The 21336-nt window shown below is 37.0% G+C and overlaps 1 protein-coding gene across 5 annotated transcripts in view; it reads right to left on the bottom strand.

Moving 5' to 3' along the window:
• The window catches only part of LOC123536740 (dihydropyrimidinase-like), a 75705-nt gene extending 55512 nt beyond the window's left edge, over nucleotides 1-20193 (bottom strand). The window contains exons 1-2 of one of the 5 annotated variants that reach the window (XM_053528979.1): nucleotides 20051-20193; nucleotides 16650-16934 (exon numbers count right to left, since the gene is read on the bottom strand). In XM_053528979.1, the coding sequence (XP_053384954.1) occupies nucleotides 16650-16928 (279 nt within the window). In that variant the 5' untranslated portion in view covers nucleotides 16929-16934; nucleotides 20051-20193. Of the gene's footprint in view, nucleotides 1-12459; nucleotides 12976-16649; nucleotides 16935-20050 lie in introns of those variants that run through there. The other 4 variants (XM_053528978.1, XM_045320123.2, XM_045320121.2 and 1 more) reach the window with 4 other exon arrangements.
• Between the last annotated feature and the right edge of the window lie 1143 nt (nucleotides 20194-21336).

The raw sequence follows: 21336 nt of genomic DNA, 5'->3' as shown, positions 1-21336 counted from the left end.
TAAACAAGGAATTCAGATAAGGAGAGGCATTTAGTTTTGATGGTGCTAAAGTAGTGCTTTGCCTGTCAAAACTATACTACACCCAGCGGCACAGACACATCCATGTGCTTTATGACTTTGATGCAGAACACCAGACAATAGGACTTTCATTCTGATAGTTTGGTTTCTGTCCCTCATGGAACCAAGCGCTTTTTTCATCTTTCTCTTATCTTTTAATCCCAAGCCTGAAAAATGTCTTTAATTTTGTTGACGATCAAATCATGCATCGTTTTGGATTTCATTCACGATTCATTGACTAATCGCGCATCACTACTGATTGTCATATGTTCAAAGTACTACAATCTGGAGCTGAAAAGTACATTTTCATAACCAGATAGGGTTCTCTACTGGCACTCAATAGATCTTGTATACCTATGTAACTTGTTTTATCTGCTAATAATTTCATATACGAATGAAAAATAATCAATCTATTTTCAGAACATGTGACCTAGAAAATGTTGGCATTCTTATATTCAGACAAATTTTGTGGGAAAAAAATCTACTCGCCTCCTCTTTTATCTGTAGGTACCTCTACTGATTTCTGTAATTTACTTTTATTTCATTGCTATCTGGTGAAATACCTCTGCGAGTATTGCTCAAAAACTGATCCCAGTAAAAATCAAATATACCTCAGGGTTTTAAGACTACACATCAGAGTGTTGGTCTACGGATCGCGGGGTCGCGAGTTCGATCCCCAGGTGTATGTTCTCCGTGACGATTTGATAAAAGACATTGTGTCTGAAATCATTCGTCCTCCACCTCTGATAATTCATGTGGGGAAGTTGGTAGTTACTTGCGGAGAACAGGTTTGTACAGAATCCAGGAACACTGGTTAGGCTAACTTCCCGCCATTACATGACTAAAATATTGTTGAAAAACGGCTTAAACCCAAAACAAACAAATATTTTCACCAGATTGGCCTAAAATCCCAGAATACAGAGACATGAGGCAGATTTAATCTTTATGCTCTGGAAGCTCTGGTATGACACAAATAAGCAACCTGTTCATGTTGGTTCAACATAACTGTCAGAAACCAGCAACCTGACATTTTATAGCTGTTTAACCCTGGGCAAACATGTTTGTGTTTTTGTATCAAAGCCAATTCTGTATTTTGCCTGTGTCTTCAGGGACTGTACATTGAAATGTTTGTATGCACGTTTTTTCTGAAGGACCGGACTTGGCTGGGCTGAATCCCACTTGTTCAAATCCCATCTGCAATATAGTTTATCTGCAGTTTTCAAAAAGCTTAATTAGAGCAATGAGTACTCATGGGTACAGGTCAAAAAGTCAGCATATACATAAGGTTGTTCTTACTACAAGTTGACCTTGACCTTGGCCTGAGATCTGGGCAGGAAAAGGACAAAGGGGGATAAAAACCTGATGTAAAGTCATTTTTTGAAAGGAGGGGGGGAGGGATCTGAAATTAATTTTCTGATGGAAAGAGGCCTGTAAATGGCTCCTGTTACAGAGGGAACAACCCCGATATTTAACAGAAATTGTGAGAACTTTGTCACAATTGGAGCAGATCAAAATATAGCTGAAATAAAAATTAATTACTGGTAACTAATCCCAAACAATACTACAAAAAACATTTGTACTGCAACAGTTCAATGATTTGAGTATGTTGAATGAATCATATAAATGCACTAAATGAATGTAAACCACTGAATTCCAGATGAAATGAATTTGCAGAAGAATGTACTTCTCAATACACAAAACACTCACTCATAATCAGCACACATGTCTGCTCATAAAGACATCTAACTTGTCAAAGCATACATACTGAAACATTTTACATGGATATCTTTTACATACCAAGCATTTTCATTATAAACCTACATGGTAAGATCTCATGATAATTCTTATCCAAAATGACATAATATGTACAACCTGTTGTTGCTTTTATTAACCCTCATCATGCTAAATTTCTATAATGGACTGGTCCATCATCTACTTTGGGCAATACCATTTATTATTCGAAGGGGTGTTCACTGAAAATTTACTGACTGAATAGCGAACAGTGCAGACCATGATCAGACTGCATGGATGTGCAGGCTGATCTTGGTCTGCACTGGTCGCAAAGGCAGAATTACTTGCCGCCAGCAGGCTAAGGATTAAGAACTACGCTATTACTAGCTATTACAAGGAAACAATTTGTTTTGTGCCCTGGCTCTCCAGGCTTTAGAAAATAAATATTACAAAAGAGGAAAAACATATTTTTTTTTACAGCCTTTTTGATGTCTATTAGGAAACTAAAACTTTTGCATTACTAAGATTCCTGAAATTAAAGACTTGCCGTCCAACCCGAGTTATAGACACCTCTAAAAACTGAGACATATGACCTGTCTATAAATAATTTAACAGTCTGCTGTGTATTTTAAACAAATGATACCACTTTTGACTCTATTTGCAGACCAAGTAAGCCCTAAATAGATGTACTGAAGAGGTAATTGTAATACTAGGAAAAAGTTACTAAAAAAAAGATAAGACACTCAAGCCACGACTGTATTTACATGGCAGTAAGTTAAACCTGTATTGAGCAACCAGCCAGGGCAGTAACGCTGAAACTGAAACTGAAACTGGTTTATTTGCTTAAACGCCTATTTCTACATTTAAAACATATTCAATGGCGTTTTACAATACAAGTTGAAATAAAATATTAAATATAAAATATTTTAAATAAGATTAATTAAAACGAATCAAAATAGCAATTATTAATTTAAAGTCAATGATAATACTATATTTTAAAATACTACTAACATACAATTATCACAGACAAACATTAAATTTCTATCACTGTCACCAGCATCATTGTTTAAAACTCAGTCAAAACTTAGAATAATGCAAAGTAGTCTCTGAAGAAATGCGTTTTCAACCTTTTCCTAAAGCAGTCAATTGAAGAACTTTGTCTGATGTTCAACGGCAAATTGTTCCACAACTTTGGCCCTATAGTACTAAAGCTTCTATCACTAAAAGTTTTTCGCTTGTTGAAAGGGACGATGTAACAGTCAACTGATGACTCCGAGGATCTGAGGGAGCGCTGGGGGATTTTCGGTGTTAAGAGTTCAATCAAATATGCAGGCGCATTTCCAACATGGCAATTGAACATGTACGTCAAGATCTTAAAGTTTATTCTGGCTTTGATCGGCAGCCAGTGCAAATCGTAGAGTGCCTGCTTAGAACTGTCTCTTCTTCTACGATTCAGAACTAACTTCGCACACATATTTTGAATGCGTTGCAGTTTTGCGATGTCACAATCAGAAATACCGTATAAAATAACATTACAGTAGTCTAAATGCGAAATAACCAGCGATAGCACTAAGGTTTCAGTTGCATCCTGAGTCAAATATTTGCGAATGTTTTTGATTCGGAAAAAATTCAACATTGCCGTTCTACACTTTATTTTTATATGCTCTTTGAAAGTTAAAGTTTCGTCCAAATAGGCCCCCAAATATCTGATGTTACTCTGTCTCTTGATTTTATCACCACAAATATCTATCTCGTGAATGTTTAACTTATTCAACTGAGGGGCACTTCCAAAGGCAATATGTTCAGTTTTTGAGGAATTCATTTTTAGTTTGTTACTGTTCATCCACTCATTTGAATCTGTAGCAAACTCCTCTAGTTCACCAATGGATTTAGCCTCGATGGATGGTTCGGGCTTAAAACGTGTGCTTGCGGTGTGGTCGTCGGCAAAGCCAAAGACGGAAATGGACGGGGGAACAATGTCAAAAATCGTTCCTGCGTACGTGAGATAGAGCCATGGCCCTAAACAGCTTCCCTGGGGGACACTACACGTAAGCTCACGTGCTGATGACACTGTTTGATTCACACTCACGCGGCAGCTCCGTGGCCTCAGATATGAGTTCAACCAGTCCAATGCAACACCAGAGACACCATACTGACATTTCAAAACGTCCAAAAGAATATCGTGATCTACCGTATCAAAAGCTGCACTAAGGTCTAATGCTATCAATGCAGTCACTTCTTGATGTTCCATAGCGTCCAAGATGTCATTGATAAGTCTCAATAAAGCCGATTCGCACGAATGATGTTGCCTGTATGCGGACTGATTTTTCGGAAGGAGATTATGTTCATTTACATGTTTATTAAGTAAGTACAGTGCTGCTTTCTCTATCAATTTGGACAAGAATGATAAGTTGCTCACTGGCCTATAGTTTGAGAATATAAGTTTGAGACCAGCTTTCTTTAACAGAGGTCTAACTATTGCCTGTTTCCACTGCACTGGGAAGACTCCTTGAGTCAATGAAAGATTCACTAGTCTAGTTATAATTGGGAGGAGCTCGTTTAAATATGACTTCAACACTTTTGTTGGAATAACATCAATTTCACACGACTTTGTTTGTAACTGGTTAATGAGTTTTCTAACTTCATCCTCACTAAGTTCATCAAATTTTCCAAATTCCGGCACATTTCTCATTGACAACCTGACTGCTTAAGACAGGTGGCTGCTTAAAACAAGTTTACCCTTACCATGCTAATTTTCTATAATGGACTTGTCCATCTTCCAATTTTGGCAGTACCATTTATCATTTGAAGGGGTGTTTACTGAATTTTTACTGTCTGAATAGCAAAAGTGTAGACCATGATCAGACTGCACGGATGTGCAGGCTGATCTTGGTCTACCCTGGTTGCAGAGGCATATCAATAGTGTCCAGCATGGTGAGGGTTAAAATCAAAATATAAAGTCAATTTGGAAAGTAAGCCATTTGGCTGCTTAATGCAGGTGACTACTTAATACAGGTGATCAGATAGCTAAGGCAGGTTCAGCTGTCTTTAATAACTTGATCGCTGCAAGAACCTTGAAAGTGCAAGGCATAACAGATTTAGAGGTTATTCTCTTAATGTGACATGACATAAAATATCCTAGTTCTGCCCATAAAGCACCATAACATGTTGGGAAACATACAGATTTCTGATAAATCTATGATAAAAAGCCATAAAATTCTCACTGAATTTAGTAAATGGGCTACTTGCTTGTAAGCTCTGCAAACAGACCAAAATAACTGCAAAGAGAAATTAAAACCCAGACCACAACAGTACTTAACGGTCAATGTTTGAATCCTTTTTTTTTGTTGGGTTAAACCTCACACCGACAATTATATGTCATATACAGCAACTTCCAGCTTTTAATTGGGAAGACCCAGGTGCACATCCAGGATTTATTTCATCAAGGGCAGGTACCTGGGTAGAACCACCAACCTTTAGTAAGTATGACTTCCACGCAAGAAGTCTACACCCAAAGCCAGGCTCAAACCAGCATCGGCTGAGACAGGGGGGGGGGGGGGGGGGGGGGGGTGCGGTGCAAGTGATTTAAAATAGCAACCTTAACCACTTGGTCACAAAAGTCCAGCTATGTTTGAACCGTGAATGTTAGTTGAAAAAAATATAAAAATTAGAAAACAAAGACTGACATTTTAGCATTTTACAAACCCCTGGTCTCAGCTTTACCAAAAAATAAAATTTTATAAGGTTGCTATAGCCAGCACCGTTAAATAGCACATCGTTATCATTCCCACCCATCTAGCTGTTCTTTCTATTATGAATAGACATTCATATAAAACCATACCGATTTTTCTTTATATTTCATTGCCATAAAAAGCAGGGTTAAAAACATAATTTTTATTTTGAATATACAGTTCAACTGCATTCTTCATTCTGATCAAGAATAAATGGTTTTATTTCATTATATTGAACAAGTGATCAGTGTTTGATTTAAAGCCTGTCAGATCAAAAGAAATTATATATAGCTGAATTTTCAAACTTAACTAATTAAATAAATCAAATCCAGACGCTATTTCAATATCAGTTACAGTATTTTTAACACTCATTCATACTGCAGAAAAAAAATGAAATTGAGTAGATATATAGAAAGAGGAAGAAAATAGTTATAAGGAAAAACTTTACTAGATAGACAGGAAAAATAATATTTAGAAAAGTGAGCCACAGGCACCCCCAAGTCCCCCATAACATCTGCTCCCATGTACACGACTGCAGGTCACCTTAGAGTAAAGGACCTTTAATTTTGTTATTCAGTCCCTAGATGTGATACCGGCATTTTCCGGATGTTACAGGACACCATGGATTCCTATGAGCAACTTTCACAGTCTATGTTTGTTTGTTTTGTTGGGTTTAGCGTCGCACCGACACAATTATAGGTCATATGGTGACTGTCCAGCATTGATGTTGGAGGAAGACCACTGGTGCCCCTCGGTGCATTATTTCATCATGGGCGAGTACCTGGGTAGAACCATCGACCTTCCATAAGCCAGCTGGATGGCTTCCTAACATGGAGAATTCAACGCTCAGAGTGAGGCTCAAACCCACATCGATAAGGGGCAAGTGATTTGAAATCAGATACCTTAACCACTCGACCACGGAGGCCCCCTCTTTAACAGTCTAAGAATGCCAAAATGCACTGATATTGCATACTGTCACTATGAATTACTATAGTATTTTAGTTTACCTTGAGCTGTAACAATCTCCGTAACATTTTGCTTTGACAGATTTAAATACAAAATATTCATATTTTTGAAGAAGACCAATAAGAAATATGTCCACCAGGGCGTTCGGTTGACCCGAGGTCCCGGGTTTTGACCCGCGAAAATCGAGCAAAACTCATATTTGACCCGCACAGAATATCCCCCGTGCGTCGGCTTGACTCGCGGAAATTTACCTCGATGCGTCTCGAGTTCGAAAGTCCCGCCCCTTGTCAATCAAAATCCTAGCGAATTTCAATATTGTTCGCCAGCACAAGCGGAAGTATGGCAGTAGGCGGAGCGTCGTATGTTAATTAGCTATAGACAGATGTCAATCACGCCACGCGCCGACTGACACGTGGTCATCACGCGGTGTGTATTTAGAACAATAATGCCATGTCATTATCAAAGGTGTTTGTTGTGATCAATGTGTAAAAGTTAATTGATAAACAATGCAGCCTTAGATTATCGTGTTTGTACCACTTGTTAATTATTGTGTGCTTGATACGATTGCATGAGCTGATCGGCCGTTACGGTCTATAGCAAAATTATTATCATTGCCGAGGCTTTGTTTGGGCCAAAACAAATTAAATATTTAATAAAAGCAGAAATTATAAGTGGTATGGTGAAAAAATGAAATTTAAAACGGGTGTTTCTATTAAGAATTTTATAATTTGTACTTCCGTTTTCCATATTTGTCCCTCGTTTTCGGACCTCGCCATTTCGGACATTTTTATCATTTCTTACAAGATTTTTTGGTACAATCTAAATAAAAAGCCAATAAAAGTCTGTATTTAAGAAAAATATGATCACTGTTGCAAAAGCAACTCTTATTTCGAAGAATTTGCCGAGACTAAGTCATGCAAAGCACCAAACCCCACCCACTTTAGGCAATGTGCAAAATTAAGAAGACTAAAATATGAATTGCTTAAGACAATCTGTAATGACTATTGTACTTGTTTTAGATAAAGTATGGGGAGTTTCATTAATAACAGTATATCTTGACCGCTGAAAAGCTGATCTTGACTCTTGAAAATCTGATTTTGACCCTTGAAAATTTAGGCTGAAGAGTCAATGACTCTTGAGTTTCAGAACCTACCGAACACCCTGGTCCACCATTGGGAATTCAACAAGTGCTGGGAAGGACCAATTCTTTTGCACAAACCATGTACAGACTGAAAAGTAAGGCAACACTTGGAAGACTGCACTCAGCACTCCACTGAAATAAACTTGATAATGACAAATGCTACAAATCTGCTCGCATGTCATGTTTCCTTTTCCAGTTTCAGTAAAAGGCCAAAATTTTCGAAGCAAATGTCACCTTTGGTCTAAAATAAACAAGACAACTTGTAGGATTATTCTTTGACATAACTGGATTTTTCTCTATCACACATCAAGACAAATGTGGGATTGATATGAAATTTATATCTTTCTATGCAAATATTTGCCAATTTAGAAACACTGGCTTAATCTACGGCAATATTTTACTTCTGTTTGACTCTATGCCAACCAGTGAGTCAAACTACTTGATGATTACAGAATTCTTTTGTAGAATGCACAACAGCCAATTCATTAATTATCATCAAAAGTGCACTGACAACTGATCACTTTTTTGACAGAATTTGGATTATTCCTACTATCACAAATTTGAAGCTTAAAAAAAAACTATTGTTGGCACAAAATATCATTGTTTTGATCAGAAAGGCCATTTTGTTGATCGTGTATTTGTGGTTTTCATATAGGTTTTGAGAAAGACGAAAAGCAGTCTTTATTGGCAGGCGGTCTTTTTTTTGGGTGGGGGTGGGAGGTTAACGCCGTTTTTCAATAGTATTTCAGTTATGTAACGGCGGGCAGTTAACCTAACCAGTGTTCCTGGATTCTGTACCAGTACAAACCTGTTCTCCGCAAGTAACTGCCAACTTCCCCACATGAATCAGAGGTGGAGGACGAATGATTTCTGACACAATGTCTTTTATCAAATCATCACGGAGAACATACGCCTCGCCCAGGGCTCAAATTCACGGCCCCGAGATCAGTAGATAAGGCACTCTCCCTTTTGAGCTAAGCAGGCAGTCTTTACTCACAGGTTAAGATACACTGTAAATATTAAAACAGTTAACAAACATAGTCTTTACAGCCAGGTGGGCTCTGTTCAAAGGTGGTCTTTAACACAAGTTTGACTGTATCTCAAACTGATTTTGTTGTAACTGGTTCAACCCCAAAACTCCACTCCAGCAATTTCACACTCTACTGTAAAACCATTTGATTTCATTAGCATGAAATTTTGTGGTTTGCCTAAATGGCTATTCCATGATTATACCAGTATGTGAATTTAAACTTTCTGGGAATTTTAACTGTTGGGATTTGATTTTCTGGACTGAAGGCAGTCTGAACCAGCCAAGGCTTTTACAAAAACACAAGCCTTAGGAGAAATCTGCTTAAAAATCTAAAGTATGGCAAAAAAAGATATGAAAACAATGCAGAGCAACAGAAAGGATTAAGAAAATAAAACAAAGAGAAAAGTGTAATGTTATCACATTTTCAAACACTTTGGCGAAAAAAAAACATAAACAAGAAATAAATGCTTCCTATGCACATAAACAAAGGCCTTATAATCTATTGAATTAGCACACAAAACTTTCAACATAATGTGACACGCCCCCTTACCTAATTACATTATGATTGTGCAGTGAAAAAAAAAAAACAGAAGGGCATAAACCATTACAACATTGTAGTTTACAATATTTGCTTTTTTGGTCAGCGTGCTCTCAACTTCTTTGTACTTCTTTTTACAAAAAATCTTAAGAAATGGTAAAGGCTAACACAAACTGACAAAAAACTGAAAAAAGGGAACACATTATGTAGCCAGGTCCCATTACAATTCATAATGGGAGATTGTTGAACTCAATTGGTTTGCATAACTGCATACATTATTACATATATACGACATTCATTCAGAGTGTCACACTTCAATCAATTAAAGTATTATATAATGTTTCCAACATTTTCTCAAGTGCAATATCTCTCTGAATCAACTTCTCATGTTGTTATGTTGCTTGCATACATGATTCATATGTCAACGAACTGCATCCATGATTTACCTTTTTGCCACTGGCTGGTGTATGGAGAAATATTGCCAAAAAAGACAACATTATAAAAACCAAACCTATAAACAACTTGTCACTGCAAACAACGTACAAGTTAATATATATATATATCACTGCAGCCTCATCTTAAAATTAGATTCATTAACATTATTACTATAAGAACCTGTATGAGCCGCCAGTACAACTACATGCATACACTATTGTTGTTAAAGCACCTGTATAGTTATTCATCTAAGTACATGTAACTCCTTACTACTTTTGAAAGTTGGTAATTAAGTATGCTTTAAGTCGTAAGTACTGTAATAGATCTGTATTATAGTTTTACAATGGGAGTATAAGAAAAAAAATGTGATTATATTTATCAATCTGCAAAGAAAATGATGAAGCATTCTTTTTCCCCAACAATAGAGTAGAAAATATGTGCTCATTCCTGCAGCTAAAAAGGAAGCCCTGTTCATAATAAGACTCCAATAATACAAGTTTGTGATTCAAAACCATCTGTTCCAAAAATGACCATGTGAAAATGCCATCAAGTGGACTTGCAGCAGTTTGGTGGTCCTACCCTGGGGATTGCTATCATCTGAAATATACTCAAAGGGGTGCCCAAGCAGGGCCTCCTCTGCCATTCGCCAAAGTAGCCAAATGCTACAAATTCAAAGAACTGGCTACAGATTTTTGAAAGTGGCGACAAGAATTTTATTAAAATGGGGTCAAATTTCAGCAAATTCAGCTTCAATTTGGTAGTATCTCTCAAAAAGTGGCTACAACTTTCTGAGGCCCAGTGGACGCAGTGGTCGAGTGGGCTAAGACGCTTTCCTACGGAGGTGAAGGCCCCTGGTTCGAATCCTGGCTACTCCCATTGCGGTGTGTCCTTGGGCAAGGCACTTTATCACGATTGCCTCAGTCGACCCAGCTGTAAATGGGTACCAGCAAATTGCTGGGGGTAAGGTATAATTTGTTTTAACTGTTCTTAAAATAGGGTCGCTCAAAAGCTCTACAGAGCTTATGTTAATTGTTTCACAAAGCGACGGTAAATAAAATTTACCTTTACCTGCCCAAGGTCTTTTTAAACAATTAACTTTATTAAGCTCGGAATATTAACTTCCCAATTCTATAATAAGACAACTATGCAACACTGCATAGTAACTCTGTAACTTAAGTTGCTTGAAGGGTGAGTGCCTACCAGCTGCCTTACACACATCCTTTGTTAATGTGACCAACTTCATCTCATGACATACACCCTTATAAACTGAAATATTTGCGGGCAAAGAGAGACTAACCAAGCATGCTTTTTAAGGTCCTATGTTAAGATGTCCAATAACACAGACTGAGAAAAATATGTAGTCGGTCTAGACTCTAGGGTTTGAACCAGGGATCCCTCACTTACAGGGAAAGAGCTCTATTGACTAAGCTAACTGGCTGTCTTACACATAACCTTCCCTAATGTGACCAAGTTCTTATACCACAACATGATATATCTTTCAGCTACAACATGGCATTTAACAAGATGTCAGCTATGATCAAGACAATTACATGTATGATGACATAATAATCTCACAGACAATGGTAAAACTTAAGTAAAAACAACCTCCTTCCAATATTAGACAATATGTCACATGTATTATCATTAAGTAGACAGTAGTGATTAAATCTACAAAACATGGTAATTGTATCTACATCAGCGTGTGTATTTTACTACATCTTGTTTTGAATAATTATATATGTTCTGCTGGCAAACTGAACATAGTTATTAGTTTTAGTTCAAAATCTGGACTCACACTGGCTCAAAACTTTACTTAGCCCCTCTTGTGCAAAAGTAACAGAATTAGAATTTTATTTCACAGTAGTCATAAAACAGCCTCATTCTAGGTTCCACATGTATATAATTCTTTTTTCAACTAAATGAAATCACCTTCAAAAGATATTAACTGCATTTATGTTTGACATGAATTAAACCCAGCCTTTACCCACTTTTTCTCTTTTTTCCTTTTCCCCATTCAAACTGCCCAAATCAGTTTTATTTCTGAAAAGGATCTTTATGGCTTGACATGCACAAAGATGTTAGGTCCCTGAAAATGTTCTCCTTCTATAATAATGGCAAACATTCAATAATGATACATTATGGCCATGCGTGGGAGAAAGTAAAAGACTGTCAGATTTCCAAGGCCTAAGTTATTGACAGGATCAAATAAGGCCTAAAAAAAAAAATTCTTTGTTTCCGGTAACATGCTCAAAAAAATTAGGGTAGGTAGGTCGGAAAAATTTTTTTTTTTGGATATTTTTTTTATTAAGGGAGACTTTTCGGAAATTATTTTTGTGTCAAAAAATTAATACAAATAAGGGGGTCATGCCTTTAGAGCATCAGGAAGTTGATTTTTAACATCACTGACCATGTTTAAAGCATAAAAAGTGCAGTTTGGCAACTTTTTGTCAAAAAGTTGAAAAAATTATTCTCCAAGGCCATAAAAACATTTAGGGTCGGGCCAAAAATTTAGGGTATGTCGGGATACCGGAAACAAACAATTTTTTTTTTTACGCCTAAATTGCAAATAGTTCGAAGTAATCAAGTCATATTTAAATAAAAATACTGATGTGAACACGTCATAGTAGTTATTACCAAAGTATTTATCTAAACATCTACTATGACTCAATTCATAATATCACAGTTAATGAGTTATTCTATGTAATTTATGCTAAACAGACAAAAATTCCTTACAACATAAATTATTTTGATGGCTACCAAAAAAAAACAGGTGCATATAAATTAATGGATGAAAACTGAAGTGAATTATATGTTATACATTTCACATTACCTGCAAATGAATAGGCACTTTCTTTACTGGAGTTCTGCTCGCCATTGCTGGACACTCTGATGTCCTACTATTTATTTGAGTGTTTACGGTAATTATTTTACATCCAATTTGAAATGCGAATTTGCTGCCTGTCAGGACACTTATTTACAGAGTAAACCACTTTTCTCGTAATTATTCCAAACAGACATACAATCGATCTACTTAATATGCAAATAATATCGACCTTTCCCGCTCTAATTCTTTCCTTTTTTTCAAATAATTTATCAAACGCACCGGCACACCGGCAAAACAGAAATTCCAACGTGTGAGTTTAGAGGTAGCAAAGTTGAACAAAAACTTGAATTTATGGCACTTTGAGAGATAAAATCCACACCGACGTGTTAAGCATCAATTCAACAATATAATACACAGTGGCATACACTTATGTATAAATGACAAATGGAAACAGCTCAGCTTTTTTCTCAGGAACATTGGATTATTGATTTACTCTTCTCTGCCCCGGATCGAGCGTTCACAAAATTTAGCCGGAAGTCAATTAGTGTGAATTGGTTAAATATTCTTACGAATATAATTTAAATTTCAGAAAAATGTCACGTCTAGAGGGAAAAAAAAAGAACTACACTGACCGGTGTGATTTCATCGCAAGCAGTTTTTAAACCCTTAAATGATGCCATACATGACTTGACTCATCCTTTATATGAGTTCAATGCGGCCCCAGACGAAATCAATAAAACCATATCGCAGAACTTCAAAACGGGATTCGTTGCATATGAAACATTTGAAATCGGACTATCTTTGGAATCTCCCCCGAGACAACAGAAATCTATAAAGTCGGTTTCCATAGCCACTGATAAACAACGCCATTTTATGGATGCAAAATTACGCCTCAACAATGCTTAAATATTGCAATGACGCGACAAGACAATGTTCTATGATCTTGCAGGAAAACTAACATTATTTACAACAAAACTAACACTATCTCTTTGTAATTTGGAATGTCAGTCTCTCGTATCAACGCCCTATGCTGTTTCGGAAATTCTGAAGAAAATTCTACACGTTTTTACATTCTAGATGGATTTCACATTCCACTTTGCTTAAAAAATAAATAGTAGCAGATGTTAATGCGCATGTGTTTAAATAAAACATCTTCGTGCATGGTGGCTTACACGTGCATTTCACATTTGCAATGGAAGACAAAAACTGAACGTAATCATTTCGTAATGAGAATTCAAGAAAACATATGCGAACGTGTGTAAATTTTCCTCTACTGTACTGAATACGGGTATTACTCAAATCCTTCATATAAACCAGACCTTGAATGCGGTTTTAGGTGCCTTCATGGACGAGTGGTTACGGTCTTGGACTTCAAATCACTTGCTCCTCACCAATATCGGTTCGAAATTTCGCTTCGGGGGTATAATTCATGTGAGGAAGCAATCATCCAGTTGACTAACGGAAGATCGATGGCTCTACTAGGGTGCCCGCCTATGACGAAATACTGACTGGAGCGAAAAGCGCGACATTTCTCCACCATCAAAGTTGGAAGAGTCGCCATATTACTTCAGATATGTCGATGTGATTCTAAACCCAATAAAGATAAAAGATAAAATGAATGCGGTAATGTTGGGTGTACTGACAGTTATGAACTTTTTTTAAGTAAAAAATAGAAGACGCAAATTTAATTAATGGACGTGACCTTGACTGACAGTTGTGAAACTAAGTTTTTTATCACTTGGTTTTCTACCTACAGTCAGATTTTTGGCGCCAAACAATCCACCGGCCGTTCATTATGTTACATACTGACACCAAAATTATTTCTCTGTACAAATAGACATTCATCATCTTAATGCACCGAATCGTTAAAATGAATTTTTCTTTCTTATAAACAGGTGAGGTTTTTTTCTCACTCGGTAGTGTTCTTTGTTACGTAAGATATATATATAAAGATCTCTATCATTCAACACAAAAATATCTAGAAGGTGCATTACTCACATAAATCTTAACAAAAACAACGTGCTTCAATTTCAAAACAAACGGGTATTATTTCATTTCATTGCGGAAACGCCGAGTTCCCATAGAAACCGTTCAGTGGATATGTAAAAGGGAGGTAATTCCAACTGGTAGCAAGTTTTGGATGCAACTGGGTGATTCCTCATTATGGACTCAGTGGACAGAGTATATATATAGTAAAGAGTGCAAATGGCGCTATTGCCAAACTGTCACGGGAACATTCGTTTAATTAAATGTTTTAATGTGTACTAAATACAGAAAAAATCGCCACATTGTAACCCTTATCACGATTTATTCTGCCATTACGACCAGTGCAGATCATGATCAACATACACATCCGTGCAGTCTGATCATGATCTGCACTGTTCGTCATTCTGTCAGTAACTTTTTGGTATGCACCCCTTTTAAAAGTTAATGGTACTGTTCAAATTGAAAACGGATGGACAAGTTCATTATAGAAATTTAGCAGGGTAATGGTTAATCTGCACAGTGGCATAACATATCACAAAAACATGATCTCCGCAGGTACTTGCAGAAAAGCAGGTTTACACTACTATGCGATACCGGAGCAATGGATGGGTTAACTGGCCGCCACTATAGCACTGAACTTGATACTATTTAAAGACCATACTATAAATACATGCCAACGAAACAAAATATTCATGCTAAACAAAATATTCACGAGGCCGTAGCTGCATGGTAATTTCTTCACCCTAACAAAAATAACGCTTGGACAAATGCTTGTTCCTCAAGTGGATATTGTCGGTAGTGAAGTATACCATCATATAACACCGTATATTAATGTATAGCAACACGACCATCCAGGAGCACAGACAGTCCGAACACCACTCAAACAAATGCTCAGTATAGAGTCTTTGTATCATGCTACAGATTATGCATTTTTCTACTTTTCATATTAAAGCATGTAGCATTCCATTCAACATCTTATTTATGAATACATTAGTTGTTAAATAAAGGAGTTCTGCTGCTGCTTTACGAAGCAGACTGGACTGCCGTTAATGTTTATAGGCGATCCCGGAAACTTCTTGTCCAGAGTGAAATATTGTGTCATCACTGCAGGAGAAATGTTGTCGCATATAAACATGCGACTGAAAACGCAAACAATGTTAGACTGGTATGTATGCAGATCTACACAGTAGATAAGGCTTAACAAAAATACCAAAATAGGCAAAAAACACGGGTTTCTTTTTTATCAAAACAGAAAACACGAGGTCCGCAACGCGGAACAATATACGCCCGAAGTTATATATATATATGTGGAGTGGGAAGTCTGGAGGGTTTGTGGTGGGTAGGGGACTGGGGGCTTTGTGCAACTGAGGTAACGGGATACTAAGGGACACTATAATAAAGGTGAAACACTTTTTAGGGGGTAGTGGGTCTAAACTCAGTTTGTAACTTTGTTCTTTGACCTATCAATCAAGTTCATGTACTCTGAACATCACCACATCGTCATCTAACTATGCCGAGTTTGAAGTTAATATTTTAAATTGTTATTAAGTTATGCTCTGGGAACTGATTTGACCGTGCTGTGACATTGGCTTTTGACCTACCAACCCGGTTCATGCGCTCTGCATATCGTCTCATAGCCAGCCACATACATGTATATGCCAAGCCTGGTAAAAATCTTTTATGGTTATTAAAGTTTGCTTCGGACACGACATTTGACGGACGGATTTGACATTTGAGCTCACTCTGTGACCGTGACCGCTGCCTATTGATTCGATTCATGTGTTCTACACATAGTCGGATCGCCACCTGCATATGTGCAAAGTTTCAAGTCAAGTCAATATTGTATTGTTATTACGTTATGCTCCGGATACGAAATATGACGGACAAATTTGACTTTTGCGGTCCATCTGTGACCTTGACCTTTCACTTATCATCCTATTCATGCGCTTTACATATCGTCTCATAGCCACCTACCTTTATGCCAAGTTTAAAGTCAATACCTTGAATGATTATAAAGTTATGCGCCGGACATGAAATATGACGAACACACGGACAGACAGACGCACGCGCGTTCTCATAAAACGCCCGTTTTCACACACAAAAAAAAAAAAAAAAACAAAAAAAAAAAAAACAAAAAAACGGGCGTTTAAAAGTCCCACCAGGTGATTTTTTATGATATTTCAAAAACTCCAAATACATTGCTAACTTACACCTTCCCATTTTTCAGCCTCTACCTCGGTGACTACATATTGCTTGATAGTTTCTTCTACTGGTTTGGGCTCCTCGGAAGCCGGCGTCTCTTCTTTTTTGTCATCAGAACCAGCAGTTGATGCGCTTTGTTCGGGCACACGTTTCACTCGTCTGTGATCACCCGTGAATTCTATGGTCTTTGGCGAAAATGCGTCCGGGACGACATCGAACATTGTGTTCTTTTGCCGAGGTACAGGTTTGGGTTGGGGTGCGAAAAAGTCATATTCATCGTCCGCCATTTTAGTCTGAAGAAAAAAGACAACAGCATGATAATAGCGTACCACTACATGAAATTAACACAGGATGCATGGTGTTTTTCATGAATCATGAATAATCATGATAATAACAATTATAATGACTATTATTAAAACGAAGAAGAAGATGATAACGAGATGATGATGATGATAATGATGATGATGATAAATCAGTGTTGTTGGATTTAACGTCACAAAGACACAATTATTGGCCATATGGCGACTTTCCAGCTTTTCGTGGCGGAGTGGAGGAGGACCCCATCTGCCCCTCTGAACATTATTTTATCACGGGCGTGCCCCTGGATAGAACCACCGACGTTCCGTAAGCCAGATGGATGGCTTCCTCACATGAGGAATTCTACGGCCCAAGTGAGGCAAGAACCCACATCGGTGAAGGGGAAGTGATTTGAAATCAATGACCTTAAAGGTCCATTACTAAGGGAAAGTGAGTTGGCAATTTTTATCATAGCCAGTGCATAGACTTCTACAAGACACTAAATAATGAAGATTGGCATACTCATAGAAAAATAATTGTACATATACTGCGATTTATTTCGAATTTCTACATACCAACTTTCATTTTCCAGTAAAATGAAATAGTTTCTGTGCTTTTTAAAAGAAATTAAAATGTTCACTTTCCTTAGTATTGGACCTTTAAGCACTCGGCCACGGAGGCCCCTAATAATAATAAAGTAATGATAGTAATGATGATGATGATGATGATGATGATGATGATAATGATAATATTAATAATATTGAGAAAGCCCTTACAATACATAACTTATGGTGTATATATAACTTAACAATGTGTTAACAATGTTCAGCTTTCACTTCGGCACAGGTGTCTGGTAAATGTCTGGTTCGAACACCAACCAAAACATGTTTTAACCCTTGCAATCTTGCCAAGTTTCAAATGTCAACGAATGTTATACTGAAACTGTTTATAGTCAGCTTATCATAATACCACCTTTATATACAGAAACATGTTAAGTAAAAAAAAACACAACAACACTGTAATCAACAATAGCTCATATTCTGGTATGCATATTGTCTATTTATTGAAATACCTGGAATATATTGCACGAGAATCTATATCGATCTCTCTGTTGTTGTTTTTTGCTAACACCTAACATTCTTACACAATATGTATGGTACACTTATGAAATACTTATGTATAGAACCATTGTCCCTGTCTCTTTTTACATAAAATCTACAACTGCCATTCTTGATTAACGTCAACGCGCATGACGCAGAGAAAAGGGAGATTCGATCAAGATTCTGCTAAGGTTTCATACGGAATTCTATTAAGGCCATTTGAAAATGTTGCCTTTTGCAAACCGGGGTAACCCCAATCTTAGGCCAAGGGCGCGATTTAGCTCAGCAAAAAGAGCGGCAGAGGAACAGTATCGCGTCGTACTGAACTGTCGCACTGCTGATCTGTATAGATCGGTGGCGACATTTACATCAGCTCCTAACACGATTCCGTATTTTGGGCGACATGATGCTTAAAAGGATGACAGCATTATGGCTTTAATTTCGCATGTGGAACAATGTTTCTAGCATATCAGCACGAAAACTAGAACAGGACGATTGTATCAGCGATGAAGTGTCTGCGAATGAACATACAATTCTATGTCTTGTCATATGAAAGGCATTTTCAAACAAAAGCTGATGCATGCTGTTTAACAGATTAAATTCAAGTTTGCGTTTGCAAGTTAACAGACGTGGCTTCCGCTCAAAACAGTAACTTATGTGAACACATTGTTCTCGTTTGTGTTGTATTAGCAACACTTTTGTCGATTGCATACACCTCTATTTGTTGTCGACTATCTTGCTACTTTGAACAGGTTATTTGTTTGAATAAAGATTATTTTACAAACTTCGCCATAACTAATTAAGACTATGATGCAGGAAAAACAAACATGCGTCCAATCAAAGCTTAGTTTTGCAATAATTTCTCTACGACTTGTCTCTATACGGGGAAGTAATACGTGTAAGGTTATATAGTGTTTAGCTTCGAAATAAGCAAAAATGGACACTGTGGCCTAGTCGAGCTTTGTCGAAAGAAAAGACAGATTGACACTAACGTCACGGCGTGAAAAGGACTTTCTTTTTAGGAACTGCACGCGCAAAAATGGTTGTGTCCTGAAGTTGTTTGCTTAAGTTTTCGGTAACCATAAGTAAAAAACGTTTGCATCATTATGATGAGACAATTCTTTGCTCGCCTGGGACGAATTTAACCAGAATTTTTAAAATATCATCGTTTGGTATGTTCACAAATCTGTTATACCACAAGGTTATTCATTGAAGACTGTGTGACGTTTTATGCCATCATTAAATAAAGACAAAACTGATTAAATCATTAATCCAACAACTCGTGCGTGTCATTCATCATTATACGATTCCTTACAAATATAAATCACCAATATCAACGCATGTTTGATGAGTTTAAGTCAAAGCAGTGAAGATCTATGTCTGATATGTCAGAATAAAACACTTATTGAATATCTTGTCGGTCAATAGTGAGAGTTATTGAATCGCATACCAGGAAATAATCAAAATTATTACACGATTGCTTATATACATCGCCGGTCAATAGTTCGTGCTATTGACCGGTCTAAAGTTGAACGTAAAATTTTGCCAGGCTATTTAAGCCACAGTTTATTTCTGAACACTATTTGAATGCAAGTCATTCAATAAGTGTATACTATTTCTAACAGCGTAATATTTTTTTGATGGTAACTGTAAAATATCAGAATCAAAATAAGCCATCCCGATAAGCCGAATGAGTAACGCTAGGTTCAGACCTCGGACACGTAGTTTTGATTATTGACCGCAAGTTTGAATTGCAAATAATTCGGTAGAGTGCAAATGCTTCAGACCTATAAAGTGACCAAGGACGGTGATGTCAGCAACATTGCCCATTACTTGGGCGCACCTAAGCGCGTTAGCTATGCCTCATGTTATATATGTTACTACTTTTAATAAGTTTTTTTTTTAAATGCACACCATTCTATCGATTAGCTATAGATATAGTTGGCATAGAAGTCCTGTTGAGAAAAAAAACAGTTCCGTTATACAATAATGAAATAAAGATAAATACTCACGATTTAGGATGAAAAACAGCTGTTATATTAACACACTCCGGAGTTCCTAAAGCACAGGTTCTTGTAATACTATAAATTACATATGCACTTTCGTTTCAATATCTACAAGTCTGGGTTGGTGTGTAATAATAAAATAAGTTTTAGATATTACTGTTACAGGGCTAGGGATGCTGGCATGCTGCGTATTCATTAATGATTTTACCAGCAGCCGATACTTGCTTTTCGTAATCGATCAGATCTAGCAAATTGTTTAAAGAGATTGATAATCATACTGCATGGGCTTATTGACACAACATGACTAATCTTGCATCGTCTGGTCAATAGATAACACGGATAAGTTTGCAAAAATAAAATTCCGAGTTAAGCAAAAAAAAAAACATGAAAAGGTTAGGTCAACCCTGCAGATAAATCTTTTTGAAGTCTGAATTACATTAGTACAAGAACCCGTGTTTATTCAATGTATTTCGTCTTTACTAAACCGTTTATGCATGTGTTCCCTTAGACTGGCATCAGTCGTTAGAGTCCTTTAAAATAAATATCGCTGTCATAAAATCCTCTCATATCTCTTATCTCTGACTCTATCCTAGGGTTTTCTTAGAAATTATCAGTGTCATTATAAAGAAAGAAAGAAATTTATGACAGATTACTTGATCTCAACAGACCTTGTAAGTCTAGTGTTCCCTGTAAACATTTTTTTTTAATCCAAAGGTCCAATGTCGGGCAGATGTCGTGAAAGGTGTGAACAGCACACATTTATTTCATTTTTTGGTCAATGTCTACCAAAATTTCGCCTTACATTTGAGGAAGAAAAACAGAACATGCATGGCCGCTATATTCATCAACGTGGCTCAAGAACGTGACATACCGAGTTACACCCGGCCGTGTCATGACTCAATCGAGGCGCGTGGCTACCTATAGACTGAATCTTTGTGAGACACATTTTTTGTTTCAGTTTCATTGTTTAAAACAAGTAGCTTTTATTAATTTCACATTGCTAAGCTATTCAGTCGCTTAAACTAACATAATATTTTCATTATAATATATCAAGTCAGAGACAGCGCGACATATATTTTAAATAGCTTAAACACTTGATGAAGTTTTCAACAACGACGACAACAACAACACCAACAAAAAATGTTTCCGAACTGCTCTTGAACCTATGGGGGCCTTTGCAACCTCCAGACCCCTCGTAGGCATACCTTCCTTACTACCCTGGAATACAATATATAGGCGCAATGCACGTGACAAAGCGGACTGCTACCGAAAGTACAGTGTTAAAAGAATAA

This window comes from Mercenaria mercenaria, chromosome 17 (assembly GCF_021730395.1).
Source record: "Mercenaria mercenaria strain notata chromosome 17, MADL_Memer_1, whole genome shotgun sequence".
NCBI classification, from domain to species: Eukaryota; Metazoa; Mollusca; class Bivalvia; order Venerida; family Veneridae; genus Mercenaria; species Mercenaria mercenaria.
Note: the sequence above shows the minus strand (reverse complement) of the source record. Positions and strands in the feature narration are given on the sequence as shown.